Genomic DNA, 21,652 nt, shown 5'->3' on the forward strand with positions numbered 1-21,652 from the left:
CTGTAAAAGACAAATTTTAAGAAATAAACATATAAATATATAAAAATTTAAAACTGATATATAAGTAAGAATAAAAATACGCTTTAACATACCAACTTATTCATTGATGGATAAGAGACATAGAAATAAAAAACCTTATGCTTCCAATCCGGATGTTCAGGAACATATAACAATCTCCACTCGTGTGGCTGAGTGGGAAAGAAAAGAAAAACATCACCAAATCTGAAACCGTTGTCTTTTACAAATGGGAACCATCCATTGCCAAATACATACTTATCAAAGCTTCTATCAATATCAACACTCCACTATTGATTTAAATGTGCAATCTTAACGATCTCATGGACAGACTCATGAGGGAAAAGAAGCTTAAAATAATCTTTGGGAATTTTCTATAAAATACAACATAAACAAAATTAGCATAGATTAACCTAAAAATTAGAAGTACATTATAATAACGACAACTTTTAACTTGTAGATACTGACCATATGTTCAAGGAATGGTTGATTAAACACGGCTAATGCAGGATAATTCATCTGATTAGTCAATATTATTGGTAATTAGCTATACAGTAATAAAAACAAATATATTAAATTCAAGTAAATGATGAACAAATATGTGTACTAATCAACAAAATCTATTAATATAGATTATTTGGGAATAAAATCAAACAATAATTAGGGTTGAAGTAACCAACTTACCTTCAAAACACGGAAGAAAATCGAGAATTTTTTTTATATTGATCGAATAGTTGAAATAGAGTAAAAAGAATTTAAAATTGGTTATAAATAATACCAAAAGTCGGTTTCACCCGGGTCATCAAATGGTAAACGGGTTTCTTGAAAATATAAACATTATATTTTAATCTTGGAATATAATATTATAACCTAGATAGCATATCTATGCTATTTATATTGATCTTATCTTAAACTTTAATATTTGTAGAAGTTAATTAAATTATTTTAAGTCAATATTGAATACATTTTTTATAGTCAATATTGAATTATGTAATCCCAAATTTAAATAATTAAATTTTCAAAAACGTAAAATAATAAAATTAAAACTAAAATATATGAGTTGCAATAAACAAAAAAACCCAAAATAAGGTAAAGGATAATTAAAGAAATTAAAAACCACCATCATAAATAAGAAATGTATGTAAATAAAATCAAAACCGAACCATAAAGTCTTCAAAAACACCACCAAAATGAAGTCTAAAAATATAAATAACACCGAACACAATCAGGTGTATTTATTATTAATTACTAAAATGTAAATAAAATAAAACCCAGCAATAAAGTCTTCAAGTCACTTCTCGACCTTCGGAGTAAGAAATTTAACACCATCCTTGCTTGATCCAACAATGCTAACCAACTCAGAATCATCTTGAACATCAATTATCTTCGACTTAGTAGAAGAAAATCCCGATGGTTGATCACCCTCAAAAACATCCACAAGCTTACGCTTCAGTTTGTCATCTGAATCACTACTTGACAACTTGATCTCATTCACTTCATCATCAACCAAACGATAAGAAAGTGGAGTCTTGTTATCCACATCATTAGAAATCTGTCCAAAAAAAAGGTGTAAACAATATAAAAACAAACCAAAAAAACAAAATAATGAAAAGTATATAGAAGTGAAAAAAACCTTTAAAGAAGCATAACTTGTAGATTGAAGATCAGTTAAAGAATTTCCAAAAGTTAGCGATCCAGAATCAGAAGGCTACAAATATAATACAAAGAATTAAAACATAAGGCAATAATGTAGTTGCTACAAGTTTAAGGCAGATGAATTTACCACTATAAACTCAGGCATTAGTCTTTTCTCAATAGCAGAAATTATTTGTTGATCATCTGTTAGCTTTGATATACCGTATACCTCAACATTATTCCTAAAATTGAAATCGGCAATCTCAACTTTAAAAACAAACTTCTTTTCTAACAAACAGTTCAACTCACTGGGAAATCCACTATGCTCAACATCATCCTAAAAATTTATAATAAAAACATGTGTTACATAAATTTCAATTTATATAAATAAAAAAATAAGCAGTAGAATATGAATACATAAAAACATAATCTCGTCTTTAGTAGCAAGAAATTCAGATGCTGTTTTGTTGATAATAAGTTTGGCATCCCGATCAAAAAGGGTCAACGAAACAACACCACTGCCATCTTGAACTCTTAGCTTAATCTTAAAACTGAAATAATTTTTTGAATCAACAACATTGCAACATTTATTATTAAAACGTATTTACATATACAATATACAATATACCTAGGAGTATGTGTAACATCCAAAGTGTTACATCTCTGATTCTTGCATTCATAAACATCTTCGCCTTCCACCAGTCACGATCACCTTACGACTACAACTATTGCAACCGACATAGTACCATTCTGAATCCGGTCAAACCGCCTTTATGGTCCCGAGTACTATAATACTCTTAGGCTGAAATAAATCAATTAAAAAAGATAACATAACCTTATGTTAAATGTTATAAACTATAATTAGATATTATTATAAAAAAAATACCTGCATTATAGTGCAAATTTCACAAATGTTGAAAAATGATGTAGCCATCAGAAACTCTTCATCAAGAGTAGACATCAATTTTACAGGAATCGACCTACGAATAACACCATCAACATTGAAGTCTAAAAATTCAAACAAACTGCAAAACAAATTCATAAGAATTTAGAAATGCAAAGGAAATAATTATTGAATAAACAAATCAGGAGATATATTAATAATATTACCGTGTCTTATAATCTTTAATCTCAGAAATACTATCATTGATGAACACACGAGTAACATTAGAACCGTAGGAATTAGACACATACTGTTTCTCTAAAAATTTAAACACAAGATAGTCATTATGATATTAAAATAAGAAAGTCATAAAAAAATCAATTACATATTAAAAATAAAAAAGCAAACCTGTATGGTATTTAACTCTACCAAATTGCATGAGAATAGTCATATGTGATTCATCAAAATGGTCAACAACATACTAAGAGAACTGTGACACGTAATCCCCCCAAAGAGTAACGTAAACACTGTCACCGCTATAAAAATCACAAATATTAGAACAAAAATTTTATAGTGTTCCAATATTAAGAAATATTAATACAAACTGACATATAAATTAATGAAAAACATGTACCTGATGTCAACAACCTCCATAGTTAATCTTGCATTTCGTTTTACATCTCTCAGATTAGAATTGTTATCTTTAAAAACATGAACAACATGTCCAATTATATCTGGCCGACATCGGATTAAAGAATTAGAAATACAAAAAATGTTGATAAATAAAAAAAAATAAACTACTTAAATAATACCTATAGTAGCTTTCAACGGGATCTCTTTATTAATAACTGACTTGAATGAGTAAAACTTAAAACCGAATGTAGGACCATATAACTGGCTACAAGGATTAACATGGGTACTGGAGTTTAACACTAACTTATTAGGGCAGTCGATAGCCTTGTAATTAGACGCATTAGATCCAAGGCTATGGTTGACTATAGTTAATATAGCATTCTCGTTTAAATAATGTTTAAAACGGAATATATATTGTTTAAAAACTGTAGACTGCATTCAGTTACCCTGGATTTTTAAAAAAACAAACAACAAATTATGAACCATAACAAAAGGGACAAAAAATAATAAACATAAATGGTAAAACTAAAGATTACCGATTCATCCATAAAAACCATCTCAATCAAGAAATCTTCATTAGGTTTATTGTTATCCTTGACACCCCAAATCTTCAACACTTTTACCTTAATTGTACATGGAGTAGATCTAAGAACATCAATCTCGTGTAACATAGTAAAGTTCCGGGACTCCATTGACCTTAAGAAATAAGAATAAAATTAATTAGTAACGTATAATGAATGAAAAATGTGAAAGACAAAACAAAAAATATTAAATTAAAACTAAAATTGACATTAACTTGGATGAAGATAAACAATGGAGGTTCTAGTTGCTGAAGGTGATGAGAAAGATTAAGAAATGAACGAATATATAGTGTAAATTATTTAGTTATTTATGTAAAATGAAATATAAATAGAAATGATTTAGAATAATTGGGAATTATAATTATAATTCTGGACAAATTGATGTAGACATCATATAAAAGTATCAACTTGATTTTGACTAATTGCGAATTATATTGTTCAACCAATAAAATATTTTTAATGTTACAAAATATTCTGAAACATTAATATATTTGATTTGGACTAAAATATCTTTAGTGTTACAATATATATTTATCACATATATTGTTTAAATAAAATAAAATATATGTAACATTAATTAGTTAAGGGATTGTCAACATTAAACCAGAATGAATGTGATTTGAATCAATATTGATTTTTTAAAATTAAAGGAAACATGTTAAATAGGAAACAAGAAACTTTTTGACCATATATTAAATGAAATTAAAAGGAAACATGTCAATTAATATGGACTTTTTGTTTATTATAAATTAAAATTAAAAATCAAATCATATACCAAAAATGTATAGAGATACCATAGATAAATTGTATAACTTGATTTGCAATTTAAATGTAAATTAGTAAAGTTGTTACTCCGTATTATGTATTATTATTTATAGATTATGAACATTTAATTTTAAATATATTGTATAACTTGATTTACTTATTATTATGTAAATTACGCTTAATTAATATTAAGGATTTTAGTATAGATGGTAGTAGTGATTTACTCATTGTATATTAATATAAACTAAATTAATTGTATTAATTGAGGAAAGTCAATGTATAACACCGAATTCGATCACAAATTAGGAAAGTCAAACTATTATAAATGGAATAGTTAATGGTTTAATTTATTAACAAAATGGAAAACAAATAATATATATAATTGAAATATTTAAATACATGAATATTGAAAATTAAAATAAATATATACATGAATAAATAATAAAAATACAGATACTAAAGTCTTCATCAATAGTCATATTAGTATAGATGAGTCGAACAATAACCTGAAATAATACAAATGAGAATTAATAATTATATTATGAACTTTTAAACAATAATTAAAAAACAGAAAATTTAAAACGTGTTACCAGAAAAAAGATATTGTCAGAATGACCATGGTATACCGGAAAAGCGATATTAGTATAGATGAGTCGAACAATAACCTGAAATAATAAAATCGAGAATTAATAATTATATTATGGAGTTTTAAACAATAATTAAAAGACGGAAAATTTAAAAGGTGTTACCGGAAAAAAGATATTGTACGAATGACCATGGTATACCGGAAAAGCGAAAGGAGCATCTATTAATCTTGTCATTAACCTGAAATTAAAAAGGTAAATGAATAGATGATAAATGAAAGGAACAAATATTGCAACAAATATAAAAAAATCATTGTTATAAACATGAAAGGAAAATATAACCGACAAAACTTACCGGAAAAAAGTAGAACGTCCACATATCACCTTCATGACGGTTTATGATTTACAACCTAAATTGATTTTTTTAAAATCAGTTAACAATGAAAACAAAACATAAAAAGCTTAGAAGAAATAATAACCGGAAAAAATAATAAGGTTGCCGGAAATTAATTTATATAACTTTACCTTAAATTGGAAAGATTAACCGGAAATAAGAAGCTTAGAGCGGCAATTAGGGATTGTGAATAGCTGAAGCAGACGAAATTAGACTTAAATATAGTATTTGAATTAACGGGTCAATGGGTTAAAGAGATATCCAAGACCCGCGAGAAGTTAAGCTTAAATGGGTTAATGGGTTAAATATAGTTTAATTGCTGAGTTGACATACTTAAGAAAGAAAATGAATGATATGGAATTGAGGTGGGATCCTATGTGAACACCCTAGAATGATACCATATGAAAATAGTTCCTTGATTTAATAGTATGTATCGATTGAAAATTAAAAATAAAAAAATGGTTTAGTTACGTAGTGCCAAGCGATGTCACGTGGCCAACCATTAAATTAGTATATTGTTCACGTTTTGTGAGGTCAGTATCTAAAATATTCTAAATATAATTTAGTAAAATACATATGAAATTATTTAATAGATTAATGTAATTTTTTATATAATGTTATATATAATCTTTTATGTAATGTTAGAAAATATTATATTACAGTAATATAATAATATAACACGGCATAACAATATATGATATTATCTTAAGTTTAAATCTTAAAAGAGTTAAGTGTCATTTTAGTACACGTGGTTTGATTAACTACGCAATTTTAGTACTTTTTTTGATTTTTTCGCAACTGGCTACTACATGTTCAAAAACTGGCCATTTTAGTATTTTTTCGTAACTCCGTTTAATTTGTCCGTTAGGTCAAAGGCATAATTGAGGACACTTTGATAATTTCATTATTTTCTTTATTTCTTTTCTTTTAACCCCCCCCCCCCCCAATATACCAGTAATACCAGTAAACCCTAAATTACTAACCCATAACATCAACCAATCCAAACTCTAAATCCCCAAATTAAAAGCCCCTATCTCCTCCATCGATCCTCGCCGGAAAAACGCACCCAACCACCGTCGCACCCCCTTTTACTAGTCGGAAAAACGTACCCAGCGTCCCAACCACTTTCGCGTCCACCGTCTGCTAACCGGAAAAGCGTACCTCTTGTTCGCCGGAAAAATGCACCTCTTAATCGCCGGAAAAATGCACCTCCTCCTCGCCGGAAAAACGCAGCCACCTCTTGCTCGCCGCACCAACACTTACATCCACCATTTTTACCCACCTCCATTATCTCCATCGCCGTTGCACCATACTTGTCATCTCCATCACCGGAAAAGGCGAGTTCCTTTCGCCAGCAGTGAATTAGGGTTTTTTCAAATTTGTTTAATTTTTCCTGTTTGAGCTTCGATTGAAATTGGGTTTCGTCTGATGAGGGTTTTGGTTTAGGGGTTTGGTTTGGATCCTCTACGAGCTTCGAATATGCTGCAAAGATGCTTGACTTTGCCTTTGATTGAATCAGAGGGTTTCTTAACGAATTCGGAGCGATTTAGGGTCAAATTACGTGAGGGTTTTAGTGGGTAATAGATGGTGGAGGTTGAATTAATGGTGTAAGATCGGTTGTAGATTGAGAGGTGAAAGAATGAGATTAGGGTTTGGATAATAATATTAAAGGTGGAAGGGAAGGAGATTAAAAGAAAAAAGAAAACAAATAAAATAACTAAAGTTACCATTATACCCTTGACTTAACGGACAAATTAAACGGGGTTACGAAAAAGTACCAAAATGGCCAGTTTTTGAAACATGGGGTAGCCAGTTGCGAAAAAATAAAAAAAAGTACTAAAGTTGCGTAGTTAATCAAACCACAGGTACTAAAATGACACTTAACTCATCTTAAAAATATATATAAACACGAAACCTTCCTACATTCTCTTAAGTTGCCAGATTATTTTATTTATAAACTGAGGTTTCTCATACATTTGATCAGAATCCACATGTATGAGTCTCACCAAACTCAGGTAGCCTTTAAACAGATTATAACATCTCATTAAATTAAAAATTAATCTCACCAAATTTGATATCAAAATCATATTGAATAGGGATATACTAAAAATTAGTATCCGATTTTTTTTAAAGATATCACTTATAATTAATAAATAATTTTATAGTAAAAATATAAGCGGGTCATGAGTTTCACCAAATCCAGATAGCTTTAAACCGGTTTATAATATCTTATTTATTTGTGATACCTTTTTATTATCAAATCTTAAGTATATTATTATCTTACTTACAATAAATAAAATTAAAATCCAAAAAATATATAAATATTATAAACGAATAATGTAAAACAACTTCATAATAATAGGGATAAAAAGTAGTTATATTAGAATAATATGTGAAAAGTTAACATATAAAGAAAATTAACCTGTTAAACGTGAGATCCAAATAAAATAATTATAGATTAATCATTTAATTACATCATATAGTAATTATTAATTTTATTTGTATTTGATTTAAATCAACAATAATATAAGATATTAGATAATGTTAGATATTATAATAACATAATAATGCCATTATATATACAAGATACCATTATAGGTGGTTTAGTTTCAAAGTGATGGTCATGAGTTCAATCCTCATTATAACGTATTTGGCTGTAAAAAAAATTATATATATATATATACAAGATACCCCACCAAACAATCACATTTATTAACTTTTCAGCTAAAAAAACGTAACAAACACAATTATTATTCTCTTTTAAAAACAACTTTTTTTGTCAGCCTTGTTCTTGAGTTTTTTAACCAAGGAAAGAGAAGGAAAGGAGAGGGAAGGATAAGAAAGAGAAGAGAAGAGAAGGAATTTTTTTTAATTATGTGTGTTCTTGAGTTTGAAGGAAATTAGAGAAAAGGAAATGATAACTATGTTAAAAAATAGTTATCCTTAGTAATCATCCTATTTTTGAGAGGATAACTTATTGGGAAAATATATTAATTTAATCTCTCCTAACTCCTCCTACTCCTTTCCTTTCCATCCTAAAAAAACTCAAAAACACTCATTTTTATCTATTCTTAGCTTTCTTTTCCTTTCTATCCTTTAAAAAAAATTTAATAACAAGACGCCGTAGTGTGATAAATTAAACTCCAAAATGTAGCATCTCTTATATATAGTGGATTAGTGAAGAACAAAACCAGGAACAAATCATCATCAACAAACAATGGAAACTTAAACCAACTTAAGAGTCAACGCCATCTACAACTACTTGAACTTTATCCACTTTCTCCGATGACCACCACCACCACCATCCTCTTCACCACCTTATTATTATTATTATTAACACCTTCCAAATCAAAACCCATTAACTACCCATGCAAACCACCACACAACACCTACACCTTCTGCAACACCACCTTACCCATCCACACCCGGGCCCACTCCCTCTTATCCCACCTCACTCTCTCCGACAAGATCGCCCGCCTCTCCAACAACGACACCGGCACACCCCGCCTGGGCATCCCGCCGTACGAATGGTGGTCGGAGTCCCTCCACGGCATCGCCGTCAACGGCCCCGGCGTCACATTCTCCGGCGGACCCATCCCCACCGCCACCGGGTACCCGCAGGTCATCCTGACGACGTCCTCGTTCAACCGGACGCTTTGGGGGTTGATTGGTGCTGCCATTGCTGTTGAAGCCAGAGCAATGTACAACTCCGGTCAAGCTGGGTTGACTTTCTGGGCGCCGACGATTAATGTGTTTAGGGACCCCAGGTGGGGCAGAGGGCAGGAGACGCCTGGGGAGGATCCGGCGGTGGTGGCGGCGTATGCGGTGGAGTATGTCACTGCCTTTCAAGGGCTGGAGACTGGTATAGGTGGTGGTGATTATAATAATAATAATAAGAAGAAGAAGATGGGTCAACGGAGAAGGGTGTTGGTAGATGGTGATGATGGGTTGATGGTGTCTGCGTGTTGTAAGCATTATAGTGCTTATGATTTGGAGAAGTGGGAGATGTATGCCAGATACAACTTCAATGCCATTGTAAGACTTTATAACTATCCATTGATGCTGATTTCGGGTTTCAGATTTTTAAATTCTGACCCAAAATACGACCTGAATCTGTCATGGGTTTTTTTGGGTTCGGGTAATCGGGTTTCAAGTATTTGTCATGCTTTTTTCGGGTTTGGGTTTGAGATTTTTAAAGTCAAACACGAAACCCGACCCAAATCTGTCATGGTTTTTCAGGTTTGTGTTTGAGATTTTTTTAACTCAAACACGAAACCCAACCCAAATTTGTCATGGTTTTTTTGGGTTGGGTTAATAATGTTTTGAGTATTTGACCAAGAAAATAGATTTTTCGTTTTAGAAAGTAAAATGGAAAAATTTGAAACAGCATAATTATGTTCACTTGTGAACGTAAATAACCAAATAATAAACCAACATAATCCAAAAACTCAATCCGCAAACATGTAAAATTGAAAAAAGTCTATCCGCAAACATGCAAAATTGAAAAAAGTCTAATGACGAAAAAAAATCCGGCATAAACGTCTTCAATCTTCACGATCAATCCTTTGTTTGTTCCTCTAATTCTAATGGTATATTAGAAAAATAAAGTCAAACATAATGAATGTTATAATTTGTTAGATATAGCATGAACAAACCATTAACAATAACAATAAAAAAAATGCCTTTATCAATTTCGGGTTGACCTGAAACCCAAAAACTAGATCTAAAATCCGACAAGAATCACTACGGTTTGAGTTTGGGTTAATTCTTTTTTCAGTTTCTGGTTTTCTCGGGTTGGTTTTCGATTAAAAGCGACAAGCTTTAATGCAATTTATCTAATCATCTAATATTCTAATTCCATCAATGTGATTTTTCTTTAACAATTTAGTAAAAATCGAAAATAAAATGAATCAATTATTTGTATAGAATCTGGTCAAAATTTTAAAACAGATATCAACCAAAATAAAAGTTGCATGTGTGCAGGTAACCAAGCAGGATATGCAGGACACATATGAACCACCATTTAGAAGTTGCATCCAAGATGCCAAAGCCAGCTGCTTAATGTGTTCATATAATGCAGTGAATGGAATACCCGCTTGCGCTGACCGCACTCTGTTACAAAAAGCACGAACCCAATGGGGTTTTAACGGGTTCGCGATTTATTCAGTATTTCATAAACTTATACAAAATATGAATAAATTCCATTTTTTGATATTAAGGAAATCTGATTAAATGCATAAACTACAGATACATAACTTCTGATTGTGACGCGGTGGCCACTATATACGAGTACCAAAATTACACAAACAGCCCCGAGGATGCAGTAGCCATTGCTCTAAAAGCCGGTTTGTTACATTTTCAATGATAATTGTATTTGTTAATATTATTTGTTGATTCACTGATTATCCAAACTTGATGCACGTGTGTAGGAACCGATATTAACTGTGGAACATACATGTTGAGGAACATGATGTCTGCAATTGATGATGGGAAAGTGAAAGAAGAAGATTTAGACAAAGCTCTTATAAATTTGTTTAAAGTACAGCTTCGGTTAGGACTTTTTGATGGGAACCCACTGAACGGAAAGTTTGGGAAATTGGGGCCCGCGGATGTTTGCACTTCGGGTCACAAGAATTTGGCCTTGGAAGCGGTTAGACAAGGCGTGGTGCTTTTGAAGAATGATAACCGGTTACTGCCTTTGCCAAAGAAGGTTGTTGAGTCGTTAGCTGTTATTGGTCCGATGGGGAACGTTACTGATGAGTTGGGTGGAGGATACACAGGTTTGAAGTTCTTTAATTTGATTATTTCGGAGATTATATAGTTAGAAATTCAGAGCTCGGCTCGTTTAGTTACGTGTATCTAAAGCTTGAGCCGAGCTCGTGATAATTTTCCAAGCTTGAACTCGGTTCGCTTATCATTTATTAATAGCTTACGTACATTTATAATTATATATACATACATATATATATATATATATTGTAATTATAAGTTTAATATACAATCTTATATATAGTAATAATTATTATAAAAGTATATATTTATAATAAATATTTATTAAAAAATAGACTCGTTTAGGCTCGCGATCCAGCTTGAGCTCGAGTTCATTTAAGCTTTATAAGTGAAGCTTGGGCTTGCTTATTAAGCAAGCATATTTTTAGGCTTGACCTCGTTTAAGCTCGGCTTGATTCGAGTTTTTAGCGAGCTGCTCTCGAGTAGCTCACAAACAGTCCAATTTGTTCATATGCAGGAGTTCCATGCAGTCCAACAAGCATATTCGAAGGCCTAAAACAATACATAAAGAAAACAACTTATTCACCGGGCTGTCTAGACGTTGCGTGCACTAACAACACGGGATTTTCAGAAGCTGTTTCCATTTCCCGAGAAGCTGATTATGTAATCGTGGTGGCGGGTCTCGATTTGACTCAAGAAACCGAAGACCGTGACCGGGTTAGTCTTCTTTTACCCGGTTATCAAACTGACCTGGTCACCACCATTGCCAACAAAACTAAAAAACCCATAGTTTTAGTCCTCACAGGTGGTGGGCCCCTTGATGTATCCTTTGCACAAAAAGACCCACGGGTCGCAAGCATAATATGGGTCGGGTACCCTGGAGAAGCCGGTGGCAAAGCACTTGCAGAAGTCATATTTGGTGATTATAACCCGAGTGGAAAGTTACCCGTGACGTGGTATCCTGAATCGTTTACGCGCGTACCGATGAATAATATGAACATGAGACCCGATCGGTCTAAACATTATCCTGGTAGAACCTATCGGTTCTACACCGGTGATGTTGTTTATGGGTTCGGGTATGGTTTAAGTTACTCTAACTACACCTACAATATCCTCTCAGCGCCCGACAACCTTAAAGTTTACAAAAACATAATACAGAGAAAACAGGATTTTGACAACTATCTTTATGTGGATGAGCTTGAAGAACAGTGTGATTCTTTGAGGTTTCAGGTGGAAATCTCGGTTACAAACCATGGCCCCGTTGATGGTGGTGCGGTTGTGATGGTGTTTGCTAGAGTCCCAGGCTTGTTTAAAGGTGCGCCGTTGAAACAACTTGTTGAGTTTGAACGTGTGCATACGGTTTCTTACAAGGATACTAAAACAAGTATCTTGGTTGATGCATGTAAGCATCTTAGTATCGTTGACGAGTTTGGAAGATCGATATTGCCTTTGGGTGATCATCTGTTGTTGGTTGATGATATCGAGCATGTTGTGTCGATTGTAATGTGATGAAAGTACAAAGTGTATACCCCAGCACATTGCTGTTTTGTGTTGAAATTATTGGTCATGAAGCATATGATACCATGCATTATGTTTCAATTTTTCTAACAGTCAGCCCCCCTTCTCTCTTAAATCAAGGAAAAACAAACCATGAAGAACAACCAAAAATAAATAAAAAAAGATTACAGGGGATGAAAGATAAATACAAGGAAAATGAACTTTAAACATATGTTACAGGGTTTAATGACAATGAGTTTTCTTAGTCATGCCGTTTTACCTCTTGTCGGTGTGTTTTGTTTAGATTTGATGCTTGTTCATATGTGAACCAACTCAAGTGTTTCACATGTAAACTAATGTTACTCTAGTGTGTAACTCAGTATAGTCATAGAGAGAAAATTTACTACACATGAGATAACATCGAGTTTGAACCGCTTTCGAATACAAATAAATTAGCTGATTGGTATTGTTGGTTTGCTTCTGAACTGAGAATTTTTAATTACCATAAAAGTAGTATATCAATTAACAAATAGGGAGCCTAATTATAAGATAAAAAAGACACTCCTTTTATTTAATTTACTTCTTATATATATTGGTTTAAAATCAAAATGATTTTGAAATTCAAGTATCAACTCTATTTGGCTTTTTTTTTTTTCCTTCACGTAGCAAAAACAAAATTTATAAGACACTTGATTTTAATTATTAGAGTGTTATTTACTGTGATTATGAATTTTAGTGTCGAGAACCTGAAATTACTTGATTCAACTTGAAAATCGATCTAGATATTTTATTATTAGATCGTTAATTGTGAGAATATAAGATAAGAGAATGATTAATCACATTTTTAATTCACAATTCAGATAACTGTAAGTCATATAACCAAACATGTTCCGATCTAAAACCTATCCCATGTTGAAAACCGTCCCGGCCCGTAACCCGAAATGAACCCGTTCCAATCCGAAACTTGTCGGGTGCTGACACCCGTATCGTGTGGAAATCAATTCCGGCCTCGAAATCCGATCTAAACCGAATCCATCCTGTGCCAAAACTTGTCTCGGCCTGAAACCCGATCCGAACCAAACCCGTTCCGATTTGAAACCCTTTCTGTGCCGAAAGTCGTGTCCGCCCGTCCCGTGTGGAAACTTGTGTTGACTAGAAACCCGATCCGAAAAGAACCTATTTTGATCCGAAATTCATCCCGTCCCGACACCCGTCTCAGCCTGAAATCCGTTCCGGCCCGAAACCCGTTCCGATCCGAAACCCGATTTGTGTCGAAACCTATCTCGTGCGGAATCTTGTGTCGGCCCAAAACAAGCTAGAACCAAACCCATTCCAATTTGAAACCTGCCTCATTTCTTTGAGACACTAACCCAAATTGGTCCATTTCTTTTAATTTGTTGACCCGTTTTAAACCAAAAATAATTGAATGGAATTTTAAGTTAAAATATCTTACCTAAATCAACCCATATAAATTGTAAAAGCAGCCCAAACTAACCAATTTGAAAGGTTTTAGTTACATACATACAAAGAGAGGGAGTGTATTGGTTGTAGTTTTAACTTGAAAAACAAAAGAGTGAAATAACTCTTTCGGTTTGTCGTTTGATTAATCAGTTTCTCTGCGCACTTCAGTCGTACTAATCGTGAAATCAAAATCAGACTGACAAAGAAATAATAAAAAAAAAAGACGAAGAAAACAAGAAGAGTCTCTATATAGGGAATGTCATCTGCTTCGATGGCTCCAAACCCATTTGCACAATGCAACTTGTACGGTTGTACCGCACCATCATTGGAACCATCACCATTTCAACTCTCACAATTAACAAATAATTAAAAATAAATTACCTAACTAACTAACTAACCAACCTCCTACTTAAATCCCTTTCCAAACTTCATGGAATCAAACTTTCTAAACTAAAATATATCTTCAACAAACCAAAACCCGACCCACCCGTCAAATGACTCATAACATATGTCACTGATCGATATGGTGAAGCCCACAAGCTTCACGGGTCGGTTAGAGTTCACGAACCTAACATACACCGTGGTCAAGAAACACAAAACCGATGAGGGGAAATGGGCGTGTCAAGAAGCCGACTTGCTGAACAGGATCACTGGGTATGCACCGAAAGGGTGCATCACCGCTGTTATGGGTCCTAGTGGTGCTGGGAAATCTACTTTTCTTGATGGGCTAGCCGGGCGTATTGCAAGTGGTAGCCTTAAGGGTAAGGTGGTGTTTGATGGAACCGAGATGAACCCAAGCTTGATCAAGTGAACTTCCGCCTACATTATGCAGGATGACAGGCTATTTCCGATGCTAACGGTTTATGAAACGTTGATGTTTGCTGCTGATTTTCGGTTAGGGCCGATCGCAAAGGCTGAGAAGAAGCAACGCGTTGAGGCATTAATCGAGCAGCTCGGTTTAACTGTAAGCACAAAATTTCATTTTCTATGCAGGCCTTATTTGTGCAAATGTGTAATATTATCATCAAAAGGGGGTGGCGGCGTAGCTTGTTGCCCACTTACCTGCCTCTTTATTGTAATTGGAACTATTTTTAATATTAAAAAAAAATGATATTAATTAACAACATAAAAGCCTTTATACTTTCTTATATTTCAAAAAAAATGTTTTTAACCTGATTTTGCAGTATAATAGTCACTCAACTTGTAAAAAATACACGTAAAAGTCACTAACTAGCATTTGTATATCAAAATCCCTAAGCTTGTTTAAAATGAAAGTAATTGTAATTTTTTCAAAATAATGAGTTTTTAACTATTCAATTAGTTAAAAACTGATAAAGTGAAATTTAACTAGGTATAAATATTTTTTTAACCCATCTTATTTTGTTCATTTTAAAAGTTATTATTTTTAGAAAGTTCCAAAACTACATGCATTCAAGACAAAATTAGGGACTTCAAAATATATAAGAACGAACTAGCTAGTTTAGTGACTTTTTCATGATAATAAGAAGCATGTTGATTTTTTATGATATCAACTTTGTTATTAGTACAATAATATAACTTTTATAATCAGATTTAACACATTAATAATTTATAAAATTAAGGAGAAAATAAACGAAATAAGTATTAATGGGTCGGTCCAACCCGACTGTATCTGTTTGGACCCTCGTTAAAATTTGAAAGCTCAATAATCAACTTACATTTTTTTCTTCATGTAGTCAGCAAGAAACACCTACATAGGTGATGAAGGTACTCGAGGAGTCTCGGGGGGTGAACGTAGGGGAGTAAAGATTGGTGTAGACATCATCCACGGGCCACCATTACTCTTCCTCGATGAGCCTACTTCGGGTTTGGACTCGACCAGTGCTCAAAGTGTCATTGAAAAGGTTCACAACATTGCACGAGCCGGAAGCACAGTTGTTCTAACCATTCACCAGCCCTCTTCGCGAATCCTACTTCTACTTGACCACCTTATCATACTGGCCCGCGGTCAACTCATGTACCAAGGCCCACCAAAAGACGTGGGCCCCCATCTTGGTCAAATGAGCCGGAAAGTTCCTAAAGGCGAAAACCCTATAGAATTCTTTATTGATGTGGTGCAAAAATATGATCAATCCGAGTATGGAGTAGATGCATTGGCGGGATTCGTGACAACAGGCACGAAACCGCCAATGCTATCAGATGATGACGTGGTATTTCCAGTCACACCATCGCCACAGCCACGACATCAGGACAACGGGTTTGATCATAGCGTGAGAAGCCCGTGGAACCAGTCGAAGTCTTGGACCCAGTTGGGAGTCATGCAATCGGTTCGGTCAAACTTGGTCAACGAAGACGACTACATTACACCATCAGTGGCTACAGAGGGTTCAAACCACCAACACCATTTAGGCCCTAAATTTATGAACTCTTTTGTTCAAGAAACATGGGTTTTGATGTGTAGAAACTTTATAAACATTAAACGGACACCAGAGCTGTTTCTATCACGGCTCATGGTCTTAACCATCATGGGTTTCATGATGGCTACAATGTTCAACAACCCGGAACGAACCATGCAAGGGATAACCAACCGGCTCAGTTTCTTCATCTTCACTATCTGTCTATTCTTCTTTTCATCAAACGATGCAGTCCCCGCTTTTATCCAAGAACGGTTCATATTCGTTCGAGAGACTTCTCACAACGCGTATCGGGCCTCATCTTACACTATAGCAGGCCTTGTTACTTACCTCCCATTTCTGTTACTCCAAGCAGCGGTTTATGCGGGCCTCACATGGTTTGCTTTGGAGCTCGAAGGCCCATTTGTTTACTTCTTGGTTGTGCTTTATGTTTCCCTACTCTCAACCAACTCGTTTGTAGTGTTCGTGAGCTCGGTGGTCCCGAATTTCATTCTTGGGTATGCTGCGGTTATTGCGTTTACCGCTCTTTTTTTCTTGTTTTGTGGGTATTTTTTGAATGATAATGATATACCAAAGTATTGGAGATGGATGAATAAGATATCTACAATGACGTACCCGTATGAAGGTCTTTTGATAAACGAGTATCAGAGAGATGAAGTTTTTGGGCAGACTCCTGATGGGACGAACGTGACTGGGATCGATATTCTGCGGTCCCTGCAAATTTATCATGAAAAAGATAGAAAATGGTTAATGGTTTACATAATGTTGGGATGGGCAGTTTTATATAGGATCTTATTCTATATAGTCCTTCAGTTTGCTTCCAAGAACCAGCGGACATAAAGATTAAAAGCGGATCTTGAGTTGGTTTTATGTCTCAGATAGAAAGGGGGAAGTTTTCTAATGCAATAACTTTTACTGATTCAGGTTTATATAACATACATATAAATTCAAATGTAAAACTAGAACAGAATTGACATCCGTTTATAGTTTGTTTTCTGATGTTGTACATCTTCAGAAAATTTTATTATTTCTCTATGGTTGTGGTGCATACAAAGATATTAACATACTACCAAAGACCATGTTCTATTTTCTGATCATAAACATATGATAGTCCGTCATTGTTTGCAAGCTAGAGTCACAAGAACACGTGCATAAGGCACACAATAAGGCTCGCTCAAAGCTTAAAACGATCTGAGTTTAAATGAGATGATGTGAGCTTAAGCCTAAACTGGAGATCATTTAATAAACGAGGTTGAGCCCTAGTTTCATACACCGAGCTTGATTAGGCTCACTAGCTCAAACGAGGATATAATTTACATTTATATATTACATATAACATGTAATCATACAATTGGTACTAAGCTCGATCTCTATTAGAGCTCAAGTATCATTCATCTGGGGCTTAGCTCCTAAATCATTTTATTCAAAAGATCAGACTACTATTAGTATAGTTCTTGTAAGCATATTTGACATAATAATTCTTTATTAAAACTTAACTATTGAACAATAAGTGTAAGTATTGTGAATCACACATTCAGACAAAAAACATATCTTACATGTCACCATTTGAACTTAGTTTTTATCGAAACCTATGTACAGTCTCATATAAGATACATGGATTAGGTCCTGAAATAACAAGAAAGCTACTCACAATATTCTCTCTTTTTCATCCCACACCATGTAATCAACAGGCTTATGCTAAAAAGATGCTAAAGATTATCTTTAGATGAGATACACAAACTGAGTTTACAACACAACACATTACCATTCAAACCAAATCCTTCACTAAACTTTTATTTTAAGACACAAAAAAAGATACTAGTAATACAAGACTATCAAATATTATTATATACCTTCACCAAGCTTCAGCATTTAAATCCTCTGTACAGTAACTGATGATGGTAAACAATTCATGTATGTAGGATTTATATTTTGGTACAAGTATTAATTACACTTTCGGGACGATTCAAACAACACTTTTTCCTTTCTTTCTACCATTTCCAGATGGAGTCTTAACCCAAAGAGTTTGATTATCAATCACAGTTAGGTTTTCATCATCAAGCCGTTTATACGTTTCAATAGATTTAACCACTCCCCAACCACCCTGTGACCTTTTCTCCAACGACACCACAACAACCCTCGCCCTTCTTGACCATCCCGCCTTTCCATAAGCATGGTACCCAAATCCTCCAGCATAACATAGTTGAATTCCTGTCAGTTCTCCACAAAAATCATTAATATGATCATGACCCGTGAAAACCGCCTTCACATCCCCTGCTTCCACTAATGTCGTAAAGAAACCGGAATTAACAGAAGCAGAGCTTATCCCTTCTTGTTTCACACCCGTAAAGTTTGACGAGTCAAAGCTTGAATATTCAGGCAATGGGATGTGAAAATAAGCAAGTCCAGGAGCTTTTGACATTTTCTGAAGTTTCTTAGAAGTTTGTTGAAACCAAAACTGTTGAGACGGTTTGATCCACCCGTAGCCCGGGATAGAGGGAACTGTAGAGTAGTCACCACTGTCAAGAAAGTATAAGTTGAGAACTGATTCATTATTTGATCCTTCAGGTCCGTGTACTTCAAGATTGTAATTTCCAAAACCGTCAATAATACCAACACCAAAAGGGTTTAACTGGGATAAAGTATGGTTCATTCCAATTATATGTTTCATGACATCTTGTCTTGACAATGTGGATTCTTGATCATGATTGCCTAAGACAGCGGCCCATGGGATGTTCGAAGAGACAGCGGGGGCGAAAGCTGCATTCATGGAGGCAACTGGATCTGTTGTATCAGCTCCGTAGATATTGTCACCAGTGAAAACAATGAGGTCTGGTTTCTCGGCTTGGATCATTCGGTTGATGAAGAAAGTGGTGTTTAGGTCGGAACAATGGGCGTATTGTTCAGGTAACACATTCTCACATGGTGTGGTTCTTCCATTAGCATAGTGCATGTCAGCAACCTGCAGAATCCTAAACTCGCCCTTGATTTTATCGAAGCGCAGCTGTTGTATGCCATTGCTAAAAGAAGACGAACTTTGAACCAAAATAAAGATTGAAAAGGAGTAGAGGAAAACGATGATGATTCCTGGTAATCTAGCCATAGCTAACCGATTAAATTTCCTTTTATTGCTGGATGTTGAGTAATTCTACAATAAAGTTGTGAAGAAACCATGTTATGCATCACTCAATTTCCACAATTCATAATCACACACAAATCAAAGCCCTAAATCGTAAAATAAAAGGTTTCAATTCTAGAGCTAGAGCTTCAAATTTAAAAAGAAATTCCTTTTATTTATAGATGCTGATGAATTCTAGAACAAAGATGTGAAATAAAAACTATGTCTTCATCACTCAATTTCCAGAATTCATAATCAAATGCAAATCAAGCCCTAAATCGCCTATAAAAAAGCCAATAAGCAAAATTCGCAGTAAACAAAAGGTTTTATTTCAAGAGCTAGAGCTTTAAAGTGAATAAAAATTTCCTTTTATTACTGGATGTTGATGAATTCTACAACAAAGATGTGAATCAAAAACTATGAATTCATCACTCAATATCTACAATTCAAAATCACACGCAAAATGAAAGCCCTAAATCACCTATAAAAAGCCAATAAGCACAATTCACAGTAAACGAAAGGTTTCAATTCTAGAGCTAGAGCTTCAAAGTGAATAATAATAAACAACCTTTAATTTGATCTTAATCGATTCTAAATTAAGGCTTACAGATCACACACAAACTATAACTGAAGCAAAACCAAAGCAGATAGATATTATATAATATAATACAATACAATACAGTATAGGATTAAGACACGCTAAACAGTACATACAGAAGTGGTGGGGCCGGTGGCGGGAATGGCAGTTGCTGTAATTACTGACAATCGTGTTTAATTTCTGAAGCGTCTTGCCTTTTATAGTGATCGAATTTACAACTAACATATGTATGTTTAATTACGTTTTGCCCCCCTGTATTATCAAGATCTTTTGTTTTGGGATTTAGTGTGTCTGTTTTGGACAAACAAAGTTGATACCGAGATTTGGCAAGATTTGGCATAGATTGTAACGAGTTATTATACCATTGCCCATTACGGCTGGTTTGATACCGAGATTTAATAACATCGTGGGAGGTTCTGGCCACTCCAACCCTAACAAATGGCCTTGCTGGCCAATAATAAGAGTTTGTTAGAAAGCTCATATGAGAATATTGTAATTTATTAAAGAACGAAAATAGTCTGCCCGGTAAAAGTAAACCATAGTTATTAATTAGGTGGTGTTTTGTTATAGCTTTGGGGACATGTGTTTTCATTTCTCTTATTTTTTAATTCAATTAAAACATGTTTTGCTACAAGTCTGATTTTTCCCCGTTGCATGTGACAAGAACAAGAATAAAATAAAATTTTTCTTTCATTCAGGCAATTAATATATCATTTTATGATTTTGAGCTAGACTCGGTTACTCGGTTTGATTCAGTTATTGCTTCAGTATATCCTGTATAACCAAATTAATTTTGTTCGGAGCTCTATGATCTTTTGGTTTTTTAGGATGAAATTCTTTGAGTGTTTATTTTTTTTATAAACCAAGGACGTCCAGTGGTCAATGGTCCACAATCTAACTCATATTTTGGGAATTTTCCTCTTGCTCGTCTCCCTGTATGAATAAGGTTTATGTGAAAAGCTTAACGATCCTAAGAAAGCACGATATATAATTTGGACATTTTATCAGAGCAAGTAATTGCTAATCACATGGACTAGAATGAGCGAATTGTATGGCTCAGAGAGGCAAGATTGACAAATTAGATAAAAAGTATACAATGATGATTATTACCCTTCCTTACTTTCTAGTATGGTTGATTGACCTTGATCAAAGGTCCATGGGCACTTTTTTAAAATAGACTTTTTATTTGGTCCAAACATAATACGCTAAGATACACTTAGCACATTTTTATAACAGACTATTTAATTGTTCCGTCTATTATAGGTCTAGATACATTTAATACATTTTTAAAATAAACTGTTTATTTGATCCACCTACTATACGTTTAGATACACTTGGTACATTTTTGAAGTAGACATTTTTATT

General features: G+C 33.9%; 1 protein-coding gene and 2 pseudogenes across 3 annotated transcripts; 2 read left to right on the forward strand and 1 right to left on the reverse strand.

Annotated features, from left to right (window-relative positions):
• Nucleotides 1-8,775: 8,775 nt before the first annotated feature.
• Nucleotides 8,776-12,792, forward strand: LOC143633658 (putative beta-D-xylosidase 6). The gene is made up of 5 exons (XM_077101913.1): nucleotides 8,776-9,525; nucleotides 10,474-10,640; nucleotides 10,738-10,835; nucleotides 10,920-11,270; nucleotides 11,738-12,792. Exons 1-5 carry the CDS (start codon nucleotides 8,776-8,778, stop codon nucleotides 12,727-12,729), a joined length of 2,358 nt encoding a protein of 785 aa, XP_076958028.1. The 3' UTR covers nucleotides 12,730-12,792.
• A 1,903-nt stretch (nucleotides 12,793-14,695) lies between these two features.
• Nucleotides 14,696-17,583, forward strand: LOC143633673 (ABC transporter G family member STR2-like; annotated as a pseudogene). The gene is made up of 2 exons (XR_013153708.1): nucleotides 14,696-15,142; nucleotides 15,894-17,583. The product of XR_013153708.1 is annotated as an ABC transporter G family member STR2-like (transcript).
• Nucleotides 17,584-18,235: 652 nt separating this feature from the next.
• Nucleotides 18,236-20,315, reverse strand: LOC143633675 (putative inactive purple acid phosphatase 29 pseudogene; annotated as a pseudogene). The gene is made up of 2 exons (XR_013153709.1): nucleotides 20,258-20,315; nucleotides 18,236-19,719 (listed from the first exon to the last, which is right to left on the reverse strand). The product of XR_013153709.1 is annotated as a putative inactive purple acid phosphatase 29 pseudogene (transcript).
• Between the last annotated feature and the right edge of the window lie 1,337 nt (nucleotides 20,316-21,652).

The sequence above is a fragment of the Bidens hawaiensis genome, unplaced genomic scaffold (genome assembly GCF_021521415.1).
Source record: "Bidens hawaiensis isolate Kalapana, Puna unplaced genomic scaffold, B.hawaiensis_p1.1 tig00006845_1, whole genome shotgun sequence".
In the NCBI taxonomy this organism is placed as follows: Eukaryota; Viridiplantae; Streptophyta; class Magnoliopsida; order Asterales; family Asteraceae; genus Bidens; species Bidens hawaiensis.

Coding starts and splice junctions, on each gene's coding strand:
- LOC143633658 (XM_077101913.1), top strand. CDS start 8,776: ATGACCACCACCACCACCATCCTCTTCACCACCTTATTATTATTATTA. Junction 9,526..10,473: donor GATACAACTTCAATGCCATT/GTAAGACTTTAT, acceptor GCATGTGTGCAG/GTAACCAAGCAGGATATGCA. Junction 10,641..10,737: donor ACCCAATGGGGTTTTAACGG/GTTCGCGATTTA, acceptor CATAAACTACAG/ATACATAACTTCTGATTGTG.